Genomic DNA, 17,785 nt, shown 5'->3' with positions numbered 1-17,785 from the left:
CGTTCAGGAGAGTGTCCGAGTCTTGGAAGTCTTGCGGCGGTGAATACTGTGCCTTGTGAAACTGGACTCTTTAGAAAGTGATCATGCAGACTTGACGTAACGTTTGCAGCCTTCCATCTTATGCAGTCAGTGTCCACGGGTACAATAACAACTCTCATAAAAACAACCACCCTCTTAAAAACAGCACAAACTGTTAAAGATGCAAACGAGAAGAAATTAGCGTAAGACAGGGGACGTTCGTTGCAGTAATTCGCCTCGTTTGCCCATGCCACCGTTGAGATTCTTAATATAGGCCAACCCAGATGCCGGCCGCCCCGTACAGCAAATAGGATCGTTACAGGTCGGACTGCGGGAAGATCATTCGAAACAGTCGGTTTTTCACGAAATAATGAAAAATGTTTGAGAAAGGAAACAAAAGATTACCGCTGTTTCAATCTCCAGTCGCGTCACTTGCGACTCATTTTGAGACGCATTTTGATAATGGAAAAGTACGTTAAAACCACAAAAGAACATCAGTTCAAATGATCTGACGCGAATACACGACATTTCTTGCTGTAACAAGCTGCTAGATCTGGATCGGAAAAGGGAGATTTTATCGGCATTATGATTTTATCGGCATTACTGTACACTCAGGCTCTGTATGTGCAGGCGATGCTGAGTCACTCAGCGCCACTGACAACCACCAACGATTTATCTGATTTTCTGGCGGGTTACTCTTTCGGCTAAAACAGGCAGTTTTGCCCCTTATCAACGTCAAACAAAACCGCAAAAGTCCCGGTTTGCGCAAGAAATGGCAGCCAAAAGGTGCAGCTAAAACTCTCGTTGCAAGTACCATTTTGGGTATAAAACACCCAGTTGGACTTGCAGTTAAGACAGTTCGGCACGTACCTGCAATTCCAACATCTTCTATCTATAATTAACACGTCGCAGCACCGATTATCGCGCGTTTCTTACTAAACTTTGCTAATACCAGTCACAATTGTTTCGAGCGAACACAACATGCTGACCACAACCGCTAGCGCTGCGCTTGGATTTTCATACTATCGGATCGCTGGAAATTTTGCTATCCCACAACTGGCTATTTCTGTGATCAATCTTCTTCACATATTCGTGCTGATCGGTAGGCCAGTTATATTGTTGTCAGAATAATACTGTTTCACTAGAAAAAGCGTTGCGTCTTCTTCTCAACTTCTTTACCCACCTAATTAAGACAAATAATGTGTCCCCATATTAAGACTGAAGTATAACCAAGTGATTCTCGTATGGAGGGTCATGTGAAATAGTACAACACCTACGTAAAGCGCAAAAGACGGTTTTCTGGGCGAAAAGCCGGTTGGATCGTACAACGAAAATATTCACCGGCTTTATGATTAAAATTTGGGTCAGTTGATCTGTTGGTTTAGCGATCTACTGTAACGCGTAACCAAAATAGTGTCCCAAATTGCACGATGTGTTTCATAGTGTTCCTGAGTATATCAGATTTCATATACAGTAGATAAGATAATTGCTTTAATTTCGACAGCCGCCGGCCAGCCCGTCATACTGGCCCTGATCCTCCTCACATCCTGGTCGATCCTGACGGGGATTGTTGGGTTTGCCGCCTGCTGGTTGAGGGGCTTCACCGTTCCGCCGAAATTCCCTAACACCGAGCGCACGGCACCACCGGTGACTGGGGAACCCGGATTGAACTTTTTCTGCGTCTTTATCATACTGTTGGCCGCAGGTGCCGGGTTGGCTCTGGCCTCCGTTGTCACCAGCTGCTTGCCGCCCTTGGGCGACGACCGACTTTCATTTTGCAGTTTTCTGTTCTGTTTATTGTACGTTGCGGGGCAGTTTGGCTTAATTACCAAAGCGTTGGTGGTCTTGAAAACGAGTCGTGCAACACACGCCGTCGTACCGGTTTCGGCAAGCAGTCATAGCGATGATATGCCGCCGCCCTACACGATAGCCATCACGCAGTGTACCGCGGATAGCCCGCCAAGTTATACTGACGCAACAGCGTCAAGTGAAGGTGAACGAACCGATGATCCGATGCCAAGGCAGACGTTGTCACAATTTCGCGGCCCGTTTTATTGGCCATGAATGCGTGATAGGTTTTGACTTTTGTTGTTACAGATCTTTTTTAACGATTATTTATTCACAGTTCGAGGCAACTATGTTTTTAGTATTTCCCGCTTTTATTAACGGTTAAACGGATTATTCTTGTTTTTTTTTCAAATCGACCAATAGCGATCTATATGTACAATGCAGACAATTTGATTAGTTCCAGGGCAATGAGCAAGAAAAAAATGCTTGCGAAGAGAACAAACTCAATAAAACGAAGCGGGTGCACACGATGAACCGTGCTTGTTCGCACATTTACTAACAAGATGCTCTTCGGCATAGCGCTGATCTTCCAAGTACTTTTGCGGTCTTCCGGGGAAATCGCACGCCGGGAGGTCGTAGAGCCACTTATTGTAGATCATGTCTTTGGATGACACACACATAAACTGGAACCGGTCATCGATGGCATCACGGATAATGGCGTCCTCCAACGGTGTGATATCCTTAGGCATCTTGCGAGTCCATACCGACATCCCCGGCTGCTTGCAAATGCTCCCATCCAGGAAGTTGTCCGGATCAAAACATCCGGCGCGCAGATAGAAGAAATTAGGTTCCAAGTACAGCTTGAAAAACCAATGCTTGGACACTGCATAAAAATTATAAACTAACAACACCATCGGTGCCGAATGTGGAGAATATCAAATCGCTTACGTCCATCACCAGCGCCCAGGTTGGGACTGAGCCGGGTTAAACCGTAGCAGTACCCGTCACACGTGGTGTTCTGCATAACGTAACCGCCCCAGCAGTCGTGAGGGGCCGCGTCAAACCGGCAGACGGCGGCGGTGGCCTGCATGTATGCGCCGTTATTAGAGTTGTACACCCAGCCAATCCCGCGATCCAGTTCCATGCAATTGACGAGATCGTGCAGGTTGGGACCGGCGGGGCCGTACATGTACTGATACCAGATGCCGTTTTGCTGCAATTTGATCATTTGCTCATCACCCGATCATTAACGAACCGCATCGCATTAAAAATTGTTATGACGGCGGCATCTTGGCGCTAATCAATCATCAGATTTAGGACGCAATAACGAACTATTACCAATAGTTTGTTTTATCTAATTGACAGCACGTCATGCAGTAACAATTAAATAGCGCTTTCGTGCCATTATTTGTATCGGCGGTCAAAAGACTCAGAACATTTTGACGAAGGATAGCACCATTTATCTGCGGCGTTTAAACTTTGAGATTGTCTAAACACACTTGATAACAGGTGGTGACTTCTTAAGCCGAAGTTTAAAAACCAGAAAATCTCAAAAATAATTATAATTGTATTTTCATCCTGATCTATCGACTTTCACTTCCATCGCCACACTAATTTACCAATCACAAAAACTAACCCTTACAGTTACAAGTGACCATTGATTCTGGCTACTTACTGCTGGTGTGTCAAACGCGTATCCCGTGGGTAAACTGGGGACACAGGTTGACGATTGGTTGGTGGGCGGGGTGGTGGTCTGCAGATTGGATGATGTCGTCGTCTGTTGATTGGACGATGTACTGTACTGGGTCTGGCCGCTAACCATCCCAACCGATACAACAAAAACCACGACTAAAAATACCATCTTCACCGGTAAAGTAAACTCACCAAAGATCGAGGTAAACATTGGTCGCAGCCTAAATGCCATGCCATGACGGAACACTTTTATACTGCAATCCTTTCGGGTTATCACTGCGGGCGCTCGCTCTGCGAATTGACAACGTGATGTCAAGGAACGTTCGTTACTGCAGCGGCAAGGCGGAGCAAGCCTACAACCATAACGCCCTTGCAAATAAGAAAATCTCGCTTTTGAAAAATGCATGTCATATTTCTTGGTATTTTAGTGATTGGAGCCTAGATGTGTAATTCTGCACGTTCTACGGAAGTGGAGCAAATATATGGTCAACAAATAGGTCATTGTAAAGTAACTTCATTGTTTTTCTGGCTTCGAACAAAGTGGAATAATAATTAACCAGCAAGACTGTATCACTTCATAATCTTCATCACTGAAAGTTTAGAGAATAATCTAAACAAAATTCAGAAATTAAGCCCAATGATTTTATACACAGCACGAGTAAATTTAAGCATTTAAGTTATTTTACTATGCGTATTTCCGTGACAGTGACTGTGTGGTACTTTTACCCGAATCTCGCGCTTAGCATTTTCTTCCCTTATGAAATTAATAAAATTCATGCCAAAAAAAGAGAAAATAGTGTTCATTGGGCGAGTTGCCACAATGTTTCAAGCCAAGTGCTTGTAATAAAAAGTAAAAGAATGATTATTTACGTTATACCCTAATGCTGTACTAGAAAAATGCAAAACTAGAACAGTTGCAAAACAGTGCGTCGTTTCCATTTCAAGTATTAACTACCTATAGTACAGCTTCGCATGTTAAAAAATTATAATAATATTTACCATGTATTATATTTATTTTCACCAGAACAACTGTGCATGATACAACGATACAACGCAGCACTTATTGTATGCTACGGCACGCCCAATTCCGACTGTTTCTCTTAACAAAATTTTGCGCCATCGTTCATGGATCAAGCTGCCGCCAAGACAGTTGTTGTTGGTAAACCGCTGTGACACGAGTGTAACAATATGATACACTACTAATGCTATTCACCACCAAAAGCAACTTACGGTCGGAATGATTTGCTTGTGCTACAGTAACTGCTAACCGACTGACCGTCATTCGCCGTTACTGCGACGAACGATGGGTGCCTTGACAGATCGTGGTCCGTCCGCATGGCGTGCCGCTATTTAATTGTTGTTTAATCTGTTTGCAGACAAGTGTCCATAGATCGCCGTAACTAATGCGCGATTAATTATATGATTTATATCCCCCGACAAATAAGACAGCACTGTATATTAATCACAAGGCAGCATGATAAATCTCTTGTGTAGTACATATATTTTGAATTAGCTGTTTTCCAATTTCGTGCCAGTAGCGATCGCAAAGTATCGCGATTACCTTTTATCGAGGGAAACTGCATGCATTATATTAGTGTCGTTTTATTTAATGAACGTAATTGTAGTAAGCCAATTTCGCTTCTTACTAATTGAGTAAAACGTAGATAAACCGGGAAACCGACCGTAAATAGCAGGGAAAAGTAAATATAAGAAGATTACTGGTACTGTAAATAGTGGGTAATGCATAGTTACGCTCAAGGAAGGTAAATAAATTAATTAGTAAACCGTAGCCATTCACTATTGCGCGTAATAAAATTAAAAGGTCATTAAAGATTTGCATATATATACAGATTTCCCTCCGCAGAACTGTTTTCTGCAAATGTATTTGTCTGAACCGCCAAAGGCGAGAGCTACTTTTATCAATCTCAGTCACAAGGAGCCGTACCTGATTATTCAGATAGATATAGGGTGGGTCTCACATTCAAAGCGAATCTCGCTATGGTACGGTTGCTCAACCGCACGAGGTGGCTGTTTGCAGTGGCCACGCCTACAGATACGGTACGCGAAGCCACCTCGCGAGGTGGAGTTGCTGTATCGCAACTAGATTCGCTTCGAATTTGAGACCCACCCATAGACTCGGTCAGATGGTATCGCAGCGTCTTAGCGTACGCGTGAACGAATACTGCAGCATGTACCCACTTGCCTTGTACAGTACTTGCCTGTAGTACTTGCTCCGAATTATACCGGCATGTAATCAACATGAATGCTCTACAATTCAAATTCAGCCGAATCTAATTATTGGACTTTCCCAGTTTTTCGAGAAAACAGTCTTTTAAGAAAAACGGTACCCGAAATACAGCGAAAAATCTATGCACCGGCCCACTTGACTGGCAGCAGCGCCCGGAATTGGCTGGACATGGGCGGTTGGTTGTCGGCCACGTTACAGGGCGGTCCCGTCTTGGAGAGATCCCATTTGGTGGGCCACATGTCGGCAAACTTAAACTTGTTGCAGACCACCGGGGGAATGTAGTAGTTGGCGATGGCCTCGATGTATTGCTTCTGCGCGGTGGTCAGCAGCGGCGGCTTGATGCGGGTCAACACCCACGCGTACGGCTCGTCGCACGTGACACCATTGGCGTTGGGCGTATTGCAGCGAAACAGCACTTGCACCAGATTATAATCCGTGAAGAGATTTGTGTAGGTGAAATCCTCTAATGAATCACAATTTTCGGGTTATTTGAAGCAATATACTGATTGCAACAGTGTAGGAATTCGTAGTTAATAAAAGTTATGCTAAATTACTCGTATAATTACCATTACAGAAATCTCCATTTCAGTGTTGAATATATGGATATTATTAATCGAGTAGGATATCTAACGCAACGATCGCAATGTAGGGACACATGAGGAAGTTCTTTTATCAAGTTTTATGTATCCGTCGCCCATACATTGTACTTACCGATGGTGTTGTAAGGCGGATTCGTGTCGAACTGGACCTTAACGACACGACGTCCATCAGAGTTAAAGTTTCCAGACTGCCAAATAGCCACACATGTCAGAGGATCGGTTGCGGCAGCTCCGGGTTGCAGGCCGTTGTACATCCAGCTGACCGCGTAGCTAGTAGAACCAGCGTCTTTACCCGGCTCGGGGTTGATACCAAGAGCGGTCCCATTCATCAGTAAGTTGTAGCTACTAGGGTCTTTTGATGCGTCATACGGCACAATGGGGCCAAAATCCAGGTGGCGATATTCGTGCCATACACCCAACGCCTTATAAAAGAAATTAAAAACAGTATCAATGATCAATCATTTTCAAAATGTTATTTACAGTACATACAATATATCAATGTTTCATAATTTGAAAATAAATAAATAAAAAAACAAAATGCGTATAAAAGTTCTTAATCTAGGTTGTGGCCAAGGCAATTTTTATTGGTGTCGTCGGCTCAAGCAACAGCCACCCGGATACGCACTCGGCGCATACGTACGCACAAATCTGGTGTCGATTTAAGCCGACAGAAATCCCGGCTGTAAGCAAGTAGTAATTTCGAATCCTTACCTTGTTGACTTCGACAGGCTGCCCTTTCACTTTGATGCTGACGGTACACTGACCATAGACGACCCCAACGACGGCCGCAAAGCCAAGCAAAACGACAATTCCGTGCATGGCTGGACGGAAAAATACTAAGGCATCTAACATATTGCAGCAAGCCATTTATATCTGTATATCGCCATTAGCGGCGCCGGTGTGTCCAGGTGTTATACGAGTACACACACTTGTATATCCCACACAGTTGCACGTGTATTGCAAAAAACGGCAATCGCATTGACGTGCGTGCGCTGTGGAATTTGCAGAGCGCAGCACTGGAAACTTGTGGAAGCGCTTAGAACTGCAGAAAGTATCCCTTTGCGGTTTTGCTCGTTTACGGCATGAGACATTTAAACAACGTCGTACTTCAATTTTTTATTGTGCCACTAGAAGTATCACGGCAGTGTCACTGTGTCAGCAACGATATCCTTTAAGAACGTATTAAAAGCTGCTTTACAAGGCCCAGAAGTTAGGATCAGAGTTCAATTGCTGACGCGTTTTACATTACAGTTTATAAACTAAATTAAACTATATTTTATTAAACTGCATGACGTATTCTTCTGTGCATCCACATTATATATAAGCTGTAAGGGGCTTTTAGAGGCGCAGGCAAGCACTCCCTGTACTTGATGCATTCACCCGGCTGGAGTGTGACGTTACGGCAATACATATGGTTAAATCAGGCACGGTACATAAGCACCTAGTGATCTGACCTTTAATGGGTATCACATGTAAGTACAAAATGAGTACTAAAACAAACGAATTTCAAAGCAAAAACATATCTTCAATGCCATCCTGCTCGGGGATTGTGCCCATAACACATATCGCGTTTCCCCGTTGCATTTGATAACCGCTGTCTAAAAAACTCTTTCGCCCGTTTCTGGCCTGTAGCAGTGGCGATACCGTTTCCGACCTTCTGCACTAAAAGTTTAGTCCCGTCACTCCATGGGCCATAAATTTCGAACGCTGCAGTGGTGAAATTATATCTCGATTGCATCCAGGCATGTTTTGCCAGTTTCCTTCTTTCCGCTTGCTCGGCTGCGGCCCCAACGTTAGCGAAGATGCGCTCAATGTACGAAGCTGCGAGTGTTATCGACACACGTCACATCCACTGCTAGCGGTTTTCCCCGTTCCCACGGTACTAGTGTGATCACATCCGGCCTCTTGTTATCTTTCGCGGATAGACCTTTCGGTTCCATTCTTGCTGGGAAACCGGCCGTCTTTAATCCGCGAGTGAACTTCCCACTAATACCGTCGTGGCGCGGCAGTCTTCCGGCTGACCGCTTGCACCGGAGCCCGTGTCGTCCCAGGTCATCGACTAACCCCCCACAAACGCACACATGGGGTGTTACAATTGGTGCTCTCAAGCGCAGCCCCATACTTATACGGAAGACGTTGTTTTCCAGCAGATAAGCACCCTGTTTAGCCACAACATAAATCTCCAGCCGGGAGACGGCAGGAAGTACAGGGAGTGCTTGCCTGAGCCGTGCAGGTGTTATTCTTGCACAATGTTTGTTAACCGACATGGTGAGGTTCGAAATAATAAAACTGTTAACCATATATGTTTTGTAATTATAGAAAAATTGCCTTCTCTGAAGGTTAACCTTTTTGCGACACATGCAAAACCTCATAAAAAATAGGCAAGAACAGAAGCATATAATGCGACCACAAGAGTAGCGCATGGTGCATCGGAAACAGTTGCGCATTATCTCTGCTGGGATTTTAAGTTTAATTCTGTGTGGCAAATCCAAAATGCGGTTATAGGATGACCCAAGCCACTGGCCTGAAGCGGGCGCACAAGCGAATGTATTTTCGCATCCCGTCCAGTCATCTGCCGGTTCTCTTCACACCACAAATGTTGCAGTGTTGATCAGTTTGGTCCCAATTCTTTATGTGCACGTGCTCAAAGTGCCGCTGATACTGGGCTTTAAATTCATGGCGTACCAATCGATGAGAGACGGATCCATGTTCTGCGGGCCACCGCTTCTTCCGGGCGTGTTCACCTTTATCAAAGTGGACAGTTGCCTCAACAGATTCGCCCCTTTATTTTTTATTGTGGGTGCCTACATTTACCTGATTGTTAAACGGCTTCGACGGAAAAAAGGTTCTGGAACTGTGTGCTGCAGTGCTGATATTCAGCTGCGCAGGTCGATTGTGCGCTGTACTTTACTTCGTTTGAGATCGTTCTAGTGTTAATGTTAGATACTTTCCATCAATTCTGTGATATATAAAAGTGACCGCAGTGCGACTATGTAAGGCAAAATGAGAGCATGGTGCTTTATAATCCATAAAGGCGGAAGTACGAGTAATTCGTCTTTATAAAAAGCTTAGCAAAAGATGAGACAAGACGTGGACACGTGTATTACATATAATTGCATTTCGATGTGTTTTCAGTATGTTGTGCAGTTTATCACACAACGACGAATGCGTTTCCGCTCGTAATATCTTTGATTATATTGGTCCAGGATTCCCGAGAATTAAAAGCCCGTTTCCGCTGTTCTCCCAGTTATTCACAGACGTAATTATATAATCCATACAAGTAAAAGGATTCCTTAAAATGTAGCCTTTCCCAGATGATAACGAAACGAAATGCGTACGCATGTTGATAGATTTTCAACTTACGTGAAAGCCGGCTTAATGGAAACGAGGCAGACACGACATCTGCTGAAAAAAATCTACAAGGCTACCAAAAAAGGAACAGATAAACTGATTTCGGCTTTGCTGTTATCGGCCCGGCATCAGGAAGTTTTGCTGAGGAAACGAAATGGTCGCACAGGAAAGTTTTAGAAGGTGACGCGGTGCAAGGGCCAGCTACGTGTATTTGCACGGGAGTTTTGATTTCGGCGGTTACAAAGACACTTTTTTTGCCCCAATAAAAGATCGTTTCATCACAATATGTAGTCAAGTAAGGTGTCAGCATGGGGAGCAAAAGCCGCTCGTGTCGCGGTAAACTGTTGTGAATTCAAATGATAAAAAGAAACGGCAAAAATCTTTCTGTGTTAAAAACGATTATTATGAATGTCTAATGAAAGTGCGTTTTGTAACAAAACTTAGAAAAATATCGGTCTGTAGCGAGTAAAGCGGCTGCTGATGCATGCACGCTTTAAACCCGAGCAAAGCGAAAACAGAGAGTTCCACAACAGTATCCGTTACTACTTAGCGACCATTCAACTTGTGTGCTCTGGTTGTACGAATATTGACACCTCCCGTTAAGCATTCGGCATTTCCAGTATTACTCGTGTATACGACTAAGAGCCAGGTGGAACAAATCAGTCCCTCAAAAGAAAAAACATTTTCCAAACTTCATTAGCATTTTTTGGAAATTTTACAATAAAGTTCAAAAATTTAAAAATTTATTTTGAAGTTTAGGATACCGATATGCTACGCAGCTCCTGGCGTTGACTTACCGAATTTTTTTCAGAACTGCTTTCTTGTCATGCCGTACGGGTAGATCGAATAATAATTGCAATCTCGGCTCCATTCAAACTGGTCACTGGTGAATGAATGTGGCCGCTAAAATAACCGTTTACCGCAGACGTTCTTAAACGGTTTCTTAAGCGGTTTGACCGTACCCTATACCGTATACGGTAGAAAGCGGTACATTTGTAGTCTACTGTGAACGGTAGTAAAGCAGATGAATGTTAAGCGGTTCACCATGTGTGAATCCAGCTTGCTATGAGCGCAGCAGCATAACTGGACACATTATCGGAAGCTGCCCATTCTGTTTCTAAATCTGATTTGATTTTTGTTTCTTCCGCTCATTACGGGACGTCATTCTAATAAATTAGGCCTGCGATCTGACCGCGCAGTAAACTGCTGCTTCTTGATTCTGGTACATAACCGTAATCATAGCTGCTTCGTGAACAGTCGCTTGCTCCCTGAAAGCGCTGAGTAAGGCTATGGAGTTCCAGTTCAGATGATTTACAGATAAGAAAGAGCATCGTTTCAGGACCCTGTACCGTGTATGATCGTACTGGGTACGGTTGGCCACCTCTAATCCAGTTACTTTGACCCGTAATGCACCGAAATAACAAGTATCCGACGAGTCGATCACGGCGACGTTGATTAGAAAATTAAATTTTCGGAGTCCGGAAGTCGCGTAAGTATGAACAACGGCAGGATCCACAAAGGTCTCTATTACGACGGTGGCACATCAGACCACTACAGCAGTCCTCATCGCTGGAATAATCTTCATCCACTGATTCACATGTCGTCAGCATTCGTCCAAAACATTCCACCAACACCACTAATGATACAAACCGCACAAAACTTATGCAATTTCCTCGTACATTGATCACTTCCTCATTACACTGCTTTCTACAAATTTTTCGGCCTTCCTTAGTTTCAGAGCACATTCCGGTTTATGTTTATGCAACTTACCATAATAGCGATCACAAGAATAAGAATAACTAAATTTGCAAAAGCATGCTGGAAGCTAAATAAAGCTTGTCCCATGTGAGAAAAAGGAATAGCCATAAAACTGCGAAGTTTAACAACTGCAAATGTACCGTAATTATCGAATTAGAGGCCCAGGGTTACAAATACTTCAAACGCCTCACGAGGTGGACTCCAGTTACGGGGGGAGCTTCTATTTCGGTGGGAGGTTATAATTCGATAATTACGGTATCTGAAATATTTGTCAAATTTGCGAACCAGTTTTGTACTCTCGCTGCTAGCTAGTTCCCGAGCAAAGTTCATCCAAGGGTGTGTCAATTCTTTTACCTTTATTTCATTTTCGCACTTCGTAAAACGCGCTCCCGGATCTTCATTCAAACTCGGAAATGTACTTTTTCATAGATGTAATAATAATTAATGGGTTCAAATTTCAAAAGCAAAAAGTGACGTGCGCGTAATTCTGCCTTCCTTATACGTAATCAGCTTTGTGACGGATTAAATTCTTGTTGAGATGGACAATGACAAAGTCATGGAAGTACCGGGTAGTGATTCGGCGGTAATGCGTCACTGCAAAGTGCAAACCAACATCTTTCGTTACATCTGACTCGAGTCTGGAATTTTAGCAAGAATCTGTGAAGAGGCGATTACTTTGGTAAATCATTTATCCAATGTTGTTTAAAGAGGTGTGGCTCAATGTGTGCTAAGAAGGGTGTGTATTTCACACGGTATCTGATTACAAACTTGACTGAATCACATAATGATTACCGCAGTTTCTTGAAAGTCTTAAATTATCGAGTCAGCAAGGAGATGAAATCCGGCAGTGTCATTTGACAAAAAAGCAACAAGGAGAAGACTTACGAGTATGTTTGGCAAACAGAGAGGATATAAAAGTGGCTCTTACACGCATTACATAGTACCATTTGCGCTTAACAGCCACCTATAACATTTATTTGTAGTTTGCACTGTTTAACATTAAGCGTTTCTTTCTTCCCTTGCTTGCAATTTACCGCCGGATTACGCTCTAACTTCAAATATGTTCCGCATTCTTGTTGTGCTTTGGCTTGTGATCGCTGGTTACATGGCAGAATAATATTTAACTCTTTAAAGTGGAATTACTTGGACTTCGTTTAAAGCAATCGCCTACAGAATTCTGAATTCGAAATCACGGCAAATCAGGAGAAATGCAGATTTACATACACATCTCTCACATGATAGATGTACAAAAATTTGCAACCTACTTTTCCGTTACATCTCCTCCGCAGCTACATGATTATGCATCCGTCATCGAAAGCTCAGTTAATCAAATCGGAGCTCGCTGATGATAGTTTTTACATGCACTGTACGTTTCCGGCAAACGATATAAAATCTTCCCGTACCGGCATTCTGTACACGAGTGGCGTTCTGCGCGCACATTCGCTCGAGATCCTGTTTGCCGGTAGTTCGTCTTTACCTAAAAGCGTACGTACCTGGTGCATTCAAAATAGAAGGTTACCTACTCTAACGAAGGTGCATATAGGAAAAAGTAACTACTTGTATCTGTACGATACTCGTTCGTGTTACGCGTCATCAGTATTGTAACATGTACCCGCACCGCGGCCACCTCTCGATACTAATTTATTGTCCTAACAACGTGTTAAAATAAAGCGCTGTACTATGTATGTGCTATCAAAAATATAAAAATAGAACTGTTCAGTACACAGTAACTCCATGTCCACAGTGATAATTTATTGTTAGTTGTAAAGTTGTAGTATACCGACATTACCAATTAAAGTGCACCTTCCGTACGTACAATAAGTACACAGTTCACTATACATACCATACTTTACTTTCTGGCTAAGGTAAATTGATCCGTAGCTGTATTTAAAGAGAATTAACTGCATGTTTTATGATGTACTTTGGCTGTTTGAGTTTGGCATAAATTAATTGATAGTCGTTGCAATGTCGCTGCTGACCACTTGTATACAGCCTACAGCAACAACACAATTAGTAACAGTGCCGGTGGGCATTCATGCATTCATCTTAAGGGTCACTGCTGGTTGCACATCAGTGTTATACAATTCAGTAGAACCTGATTACTTGAATTTCAAGACTTTTAAAACAGTATCTTTAAACCTATAACCAATCAGAACAATTATGCGCCGGGCCACTTGACGGGCAATAGCGCTCGGAATTCGCTGGACATGGGCGGTTGGTTGTCGGCCACGTTACAGGGCGGTCCCGTCTTGGAGAGATCCCATTTGGTGGGCCACATGTCGGCAAACTTGAACTTGTTGCACACCACCGGGGGAATGTAGTAATTGGCAACGGCCTCGATGTACTGTTTCTGCGCGGTGGTCAACAGCGGCGGCTTTATGCGTGTCAACACCCAAGCGAACGGGGAGTCGCACGTCACGCCATTGGCGTTGGGCGTATCGCAGCGACACATCACTTGTACCAGTTTATAATCCGTGAAGAGATTCGTATAGGTATAATCGTCTAAAGAACGACAGAATTAAATCAGCTTATTTAAATCAGTGTACAGGCCGCAACTTTGTACTTATAATTCGCATATGCAAGATGCAGTTTATCACGAGCCGTGCTTAGATAATTATATCATCACAAACCTTATTTCACAGCTGTACGTTAAAATAATTGCTATTTTATCAACCAAGAAAACGCAACGGTGTACTTTACTAAAATTTTAAGCTATCCAGAAATTCAATCAGCACTGCTTCAGCCTACTTACAGATATCATTGTAAGGCGGCTTGTTGTCAGCCTGGACCTTGACAATACGACGTCCATCGGAATTTTAGTTGCCATACAGCCAAATCGCCCCACAGGTCAGAGGATCGGTTGCTGCTGCTCCGGGTTGCAGACCGTTGTACATCCAGCTGACCGCGTAGCTAGTGGAGCCAGCGTCTTTACCCGGTTCGGGATTGATACCGAGAATGGTCACGTTCATTAGTAAATTGTAGCTGGTAGAGTCCTTTGTTGCGTCATACGGTTGATCCATATCGAAATGCCGATATTCATGCCATATTCCGTCTGCCTACAAAAATTGCTTGTTTCAATGAAAACTAAAATACGCCAAATAATATTTCGGCAAAAGTACTGAGTTGCCTAAGAAAGTCTTCTCCTTTTATTTACATGGTGACACTCATAAGTAATTAACAACCTTACCTTGGTGACATCGACAGGCTGCCCAGTGACCTTTATCTTGACTGTGCACTGACCGTAGACGACGCCTACTGCGGCCGCAAAGCAGTAAAGAGCTGCAATCCCGTGCATGGCTGCGGCAGACTGAGCAGTACATGAAAATAGAGTTTAACGTAATATTTAACGTACTTTGGCAACCGATTTATATACCGGCTTGAGCGGCGTCTTAGCGTCCAGGTATGTAGGTACACACTTGCACATGTTTTGCTCGAACGGCAGGCGCATTGACGTGCATATGGTGTGGAATATGCAGAGTCAAGCACCGGAAACTTGTAGAAGTACTTAGAACAGCAGAAAATTGTCCATTTGCGGTTTGTGCATCTGCGGAAAAAAACGCATTGAAACTAACGTGCCATGAATAAGCATTTTTGGTTGAATCGCTACCAAAATACTGATACTGATATATATATACTAGTAATTCCATAAATATCTTAGGTGCTTTACCAAGTCTAAATCTTTGATATCAATTAATTTATCTGTTAAAGTTATTTGGCTTTCCGACGTTTATGCAATAACGTGTGCGTTATAACAGGTTAAGTGAAAAAGTAAAGCGCGCTAGATATATGGCCGCACATTTACGATAATACCCGTAAAAATTGTAAATCGCTATTATTAATATCAATAGCGAGCAACCGCATGTTGTTTATAATGGCCGTAACATTGTTCAAAATGCAGTAAACATCGATTCAGACAGAAACATCATATAAACGCTAAGGAATTGTTGGCTAGAATCTTTGCGTTTTATTGCTCAGAGCTGACTTATGGTCAGGGAACAACATCAGTTTGGCCAAGCAACTGGCATAGTTGCTCGGATTTCCTTGGGCAACGGTGGCTGGTTGGCAGAGGAATTACATGGCGGCCCAGTCTTTGTCAAATCCCACTTTGTCGGGGCGATATCGGCAAACTTGAATTTCCCACAGTTGGCTCGCGGCATGTAGTAATTGACGGCATTCTCGATGTACTGTTTTTGGGTGGTGGTCAGCAGCGGTCCCGGGATCCTGGTGTGTATCCAGAAGTACGGTTCGTTGCAGTTTTTGCCGTCCGGGTTGAAGACACCGCAGCGGAACAGGATTTGCACCAATTTGTAGTCGGTGAACAGATTCGTGTAGGTAAAATTATCTAGAGTAGAAACCGTTCCAGTTCAATCAAACGGCTTTTTCTCTTGCGTAATAAATGTTTTAACTTTTGCACAGTGTAAAATATACCCCAGTTTAACGATCTGGTTTAACTTCTAACTTACTGAGCGTAGTGTCACCATCGAACTGTACCAACACCGTTCGTCGTCCATCGGAGGAATAGTTTCCCTGCATTCACCAACCACCGCAAGTCAGCGGATCGGTAGGTGCGTTTCCGGGCTGCAGAGCATTATACATCCAGGTTACAGTGTAGGTGACATCGCCACCAACACGTCCTTGAGCAGGCTGCGCACCCACGATCGTTCCATTCATCCACACATTGTAGTAGGCCCCGGCATCCGCCACTGGGTCGTAGGGCCCGAAAGGAGAGTAGTCCATGCGCCGGTACTCATACCATATTCCTATCGCCTGCAAAATTCTAACTTTAAAGTTTAAGCGGTAGTGACAAAGCCGAGACGATGAGCCGTCTGAATGGAGATTAGGTACAACCATCAGTTAAAGTAACGTAAATTTGGATATCACTATGTGACCGCATGCGGTGATCAATCGAAATCGTCTTTTGGCGCAGACCGCAGCTGTCTGCGCTACCAAATTGCTTTGAACCGCAGACGAATACGGAGATCGCTTTAAGGACGTCAAGAGCGCGTCAAACCAAAAGTAGAAAGAATACTTTGACGTTATTTTCTCATTCGGGCATTTTCACAATATGCACTCGCGTACCGGACACCACAGACACGGTGTTCTCCGCGTTGTTTCACAGTACGACAGAACCTTTTCAAAATCGATTACGTGATAAATATTGTTTTTATACAGCTTGTACACAATATTAATAAAACATTTTCAAGTTTTCTATTGGAAAACAACGCAGAGAATGCCCTTTCTCTGATGTTCGATCGGTACGCGAATCCGTATCGCGATGCGATTAAGGTCGGGAGTCTCGGAACGCGGTAAGCGTCGAACTAAGGATGATTATCGTTCCGCGCTTAGCGTTAATGTACAGTTAGGATACATTCGAAAATTCGCCTCGATAGAGCCTGGCCAGGCCAGTGAAATTCGAGTTTCGTGAATTAGTTGTATCACACCATTAATACAACAGTCAACTTGTATGCAACGGTTATACGAGAAGTATTGAAATGTTAGACAGTAGAATCCTCTTATTGTCTATGCGCCAGTTCAGTTCCGGCAAACCTGGATGCTCACACTGTTTTGAACGAACGGTTTTGACGTTTCGTTCCTGTTACTTTTGACGAATGTAACGACTTTCTATCGGCTTTGGTTGATTAGAGGAAATTGTTAAAGTGCAAACAGTTAGCGTAGTATGTATACCATGGTATATGTTCCAAAAACAATTCAGCGAGAAGCAAAGCATTCGTTTAACCTCAAAGGAAATGGGATGCTGGGATTCAGGTTTCTTAGGACAATTCGGTTTTGATGAATTGTATTACGGTACGGTTAAAGAACTTCGTCGGCTAATTTAGATCGATGCCGAACATGTAATATCACAAAATACTGCATCTTACTATTGTTACTTCTATCGCTTGCTTCTCATAAATACGGCGGACAAAGTACTGGCTTACACTGTGCAGCTACAACCACACGAATAGTGATCTTACTTTTGTCACATCGACTGGCTGTGCGGGCATCAGAATAGGAATGGTCGGACACTGGCCGTACACTATGGAGAGGATGGCAAAGGCCACTATAATGCCCAGACTGCTCAACATGGTCATCATCAACAAAACTCCGAAGAATAGGAAACTGTCTAAAATTCTGTACTGTGTAGCTACCGACTACTGGAGTTTGTAGTTTTCACAGCGCCGTTTGTCTCGCTTCTGTAATGCACCAAATGCGCGATGGTATGCATAAAAATATAGGAGCAAACTGTCGTGTACGCTAATACGATTTATTAATTTAGACTTTCAGCGCGCTATTCAACTGAGCAGTTAATATTACAGAGGACAACATCATGAGT

The 17,785-nt window shown here is 43.4% G+C and overlaps 3 protein-coding genes and 1 long non-coding RNA gene across 4 annotated transcripts; 1 reads left to right on the top strand and 3 right to left on the bottom strand.

The window, feature by feature from the left end:
• The first annotated feature begins 851 nt into the window (after positions 1-851).
• On the top strand, positions 852-2,334 carry LOC129600666 (uncharacterized). The gene is made up of 2 exons (XM_055499209.1): positions 852-1,120; positions 1,523-2,334. Exons 1-2 carry the CDS (start codon positions 1,000-1,002, stop codon positions 2,080-2,082), a joined length of 681 nt encoding a protein of 226 aa, XP_055355184.1. The 5' UTR covers positions 852-999; the 3' UTR covers positions 2,083-2,334.
• Positions 2,335-5,487: 3,153 nt separating this feature from the next.
• Positions 5,488-7,189, bottom strand: LOC129600658 (uncharacterized). The gene is made up of 3 exons (XM_055499201.1): positions 7,057-7,189; positions 6,458-6,767; positions 5,488-6,209 (listed from the first exon to the last, which is right to left on the bottom strand). The coding sequence occupies exons 1-3, from the start codon at positions 7,162-7,164 to the stop codon at positions 5,866-5,868; spliced, it is 762 nt and encodes a 253-aa protein (XP_055355176.1). The 5' UTR covers positions 7,165-7,189; the 3' UTR covers positions 5,488-5,865.
• A 6,595-nt stretch (positions 7,190-13,784) lies between these two features.
• LOC129600667 (uncharacterized) lies at positions 13,785-14,825 on the bottom strand. The gene is made up of 3 exons (XR_008692113.1): positions 14,642-14,825; positions 14,207-14,510; positions 13,785-13,956 (listed from the first exon to the last, which is right to left on the bottom strand). It is a non-coding gene; the product is annotated as an uncharacterized LOC129600667 (long non-coding RNA).
• Positions 14,826-15,418: 593 nt separating this feature from the next.
• LOC129600674 (uncharacterized) lies at positions 15,419-16,037 on the bottom strand. The gene is made up of 2 exons (XM_055499217.1): positions 15,918-16,037; positions 15,419-15,796 (listed from the first exon to the last, which is right to left on the bottom strand). The coding sequence occupies exons 1-2, from the start codon at positions 15,985-15,987 to the stop codon at positions 15,456-15,458; spliced, it is 411 nt and encodes a 136-aa protein (XP_055355192.1). The 5' UTR covers positions 15,988-16,037; the 3' UTR covers positions 15,419-15,455.
• Positions 16,038-17,785: the final 1,748 nt, after the last annotated feature.

The sequence above is a fragment of the Paramacrobiotus metropolitanus genome, unplaced genomic scaffold (genome assembly GCF_019649055.1).
Source record: "Paramacrobiotus metropolitanus isolate TYO unplaced genomic scaffold, Prichtersi_v1.0 Parri_scaffold0000188, whole genome shotgun sequence".
NCBI classification, from domain to species: Eukaryota; Metazoa; Tardigrada; class Eutardigrada; order Parachela; family Macrobiotidae; genus Paramacrobiotus; species Paramacrobiotus metropolitanus.
The sequence above is the reverse complement of the archived record's forward strand: the minus strand, read 5'-3'. Positions and strand labels throughout refer to the sequence as shown.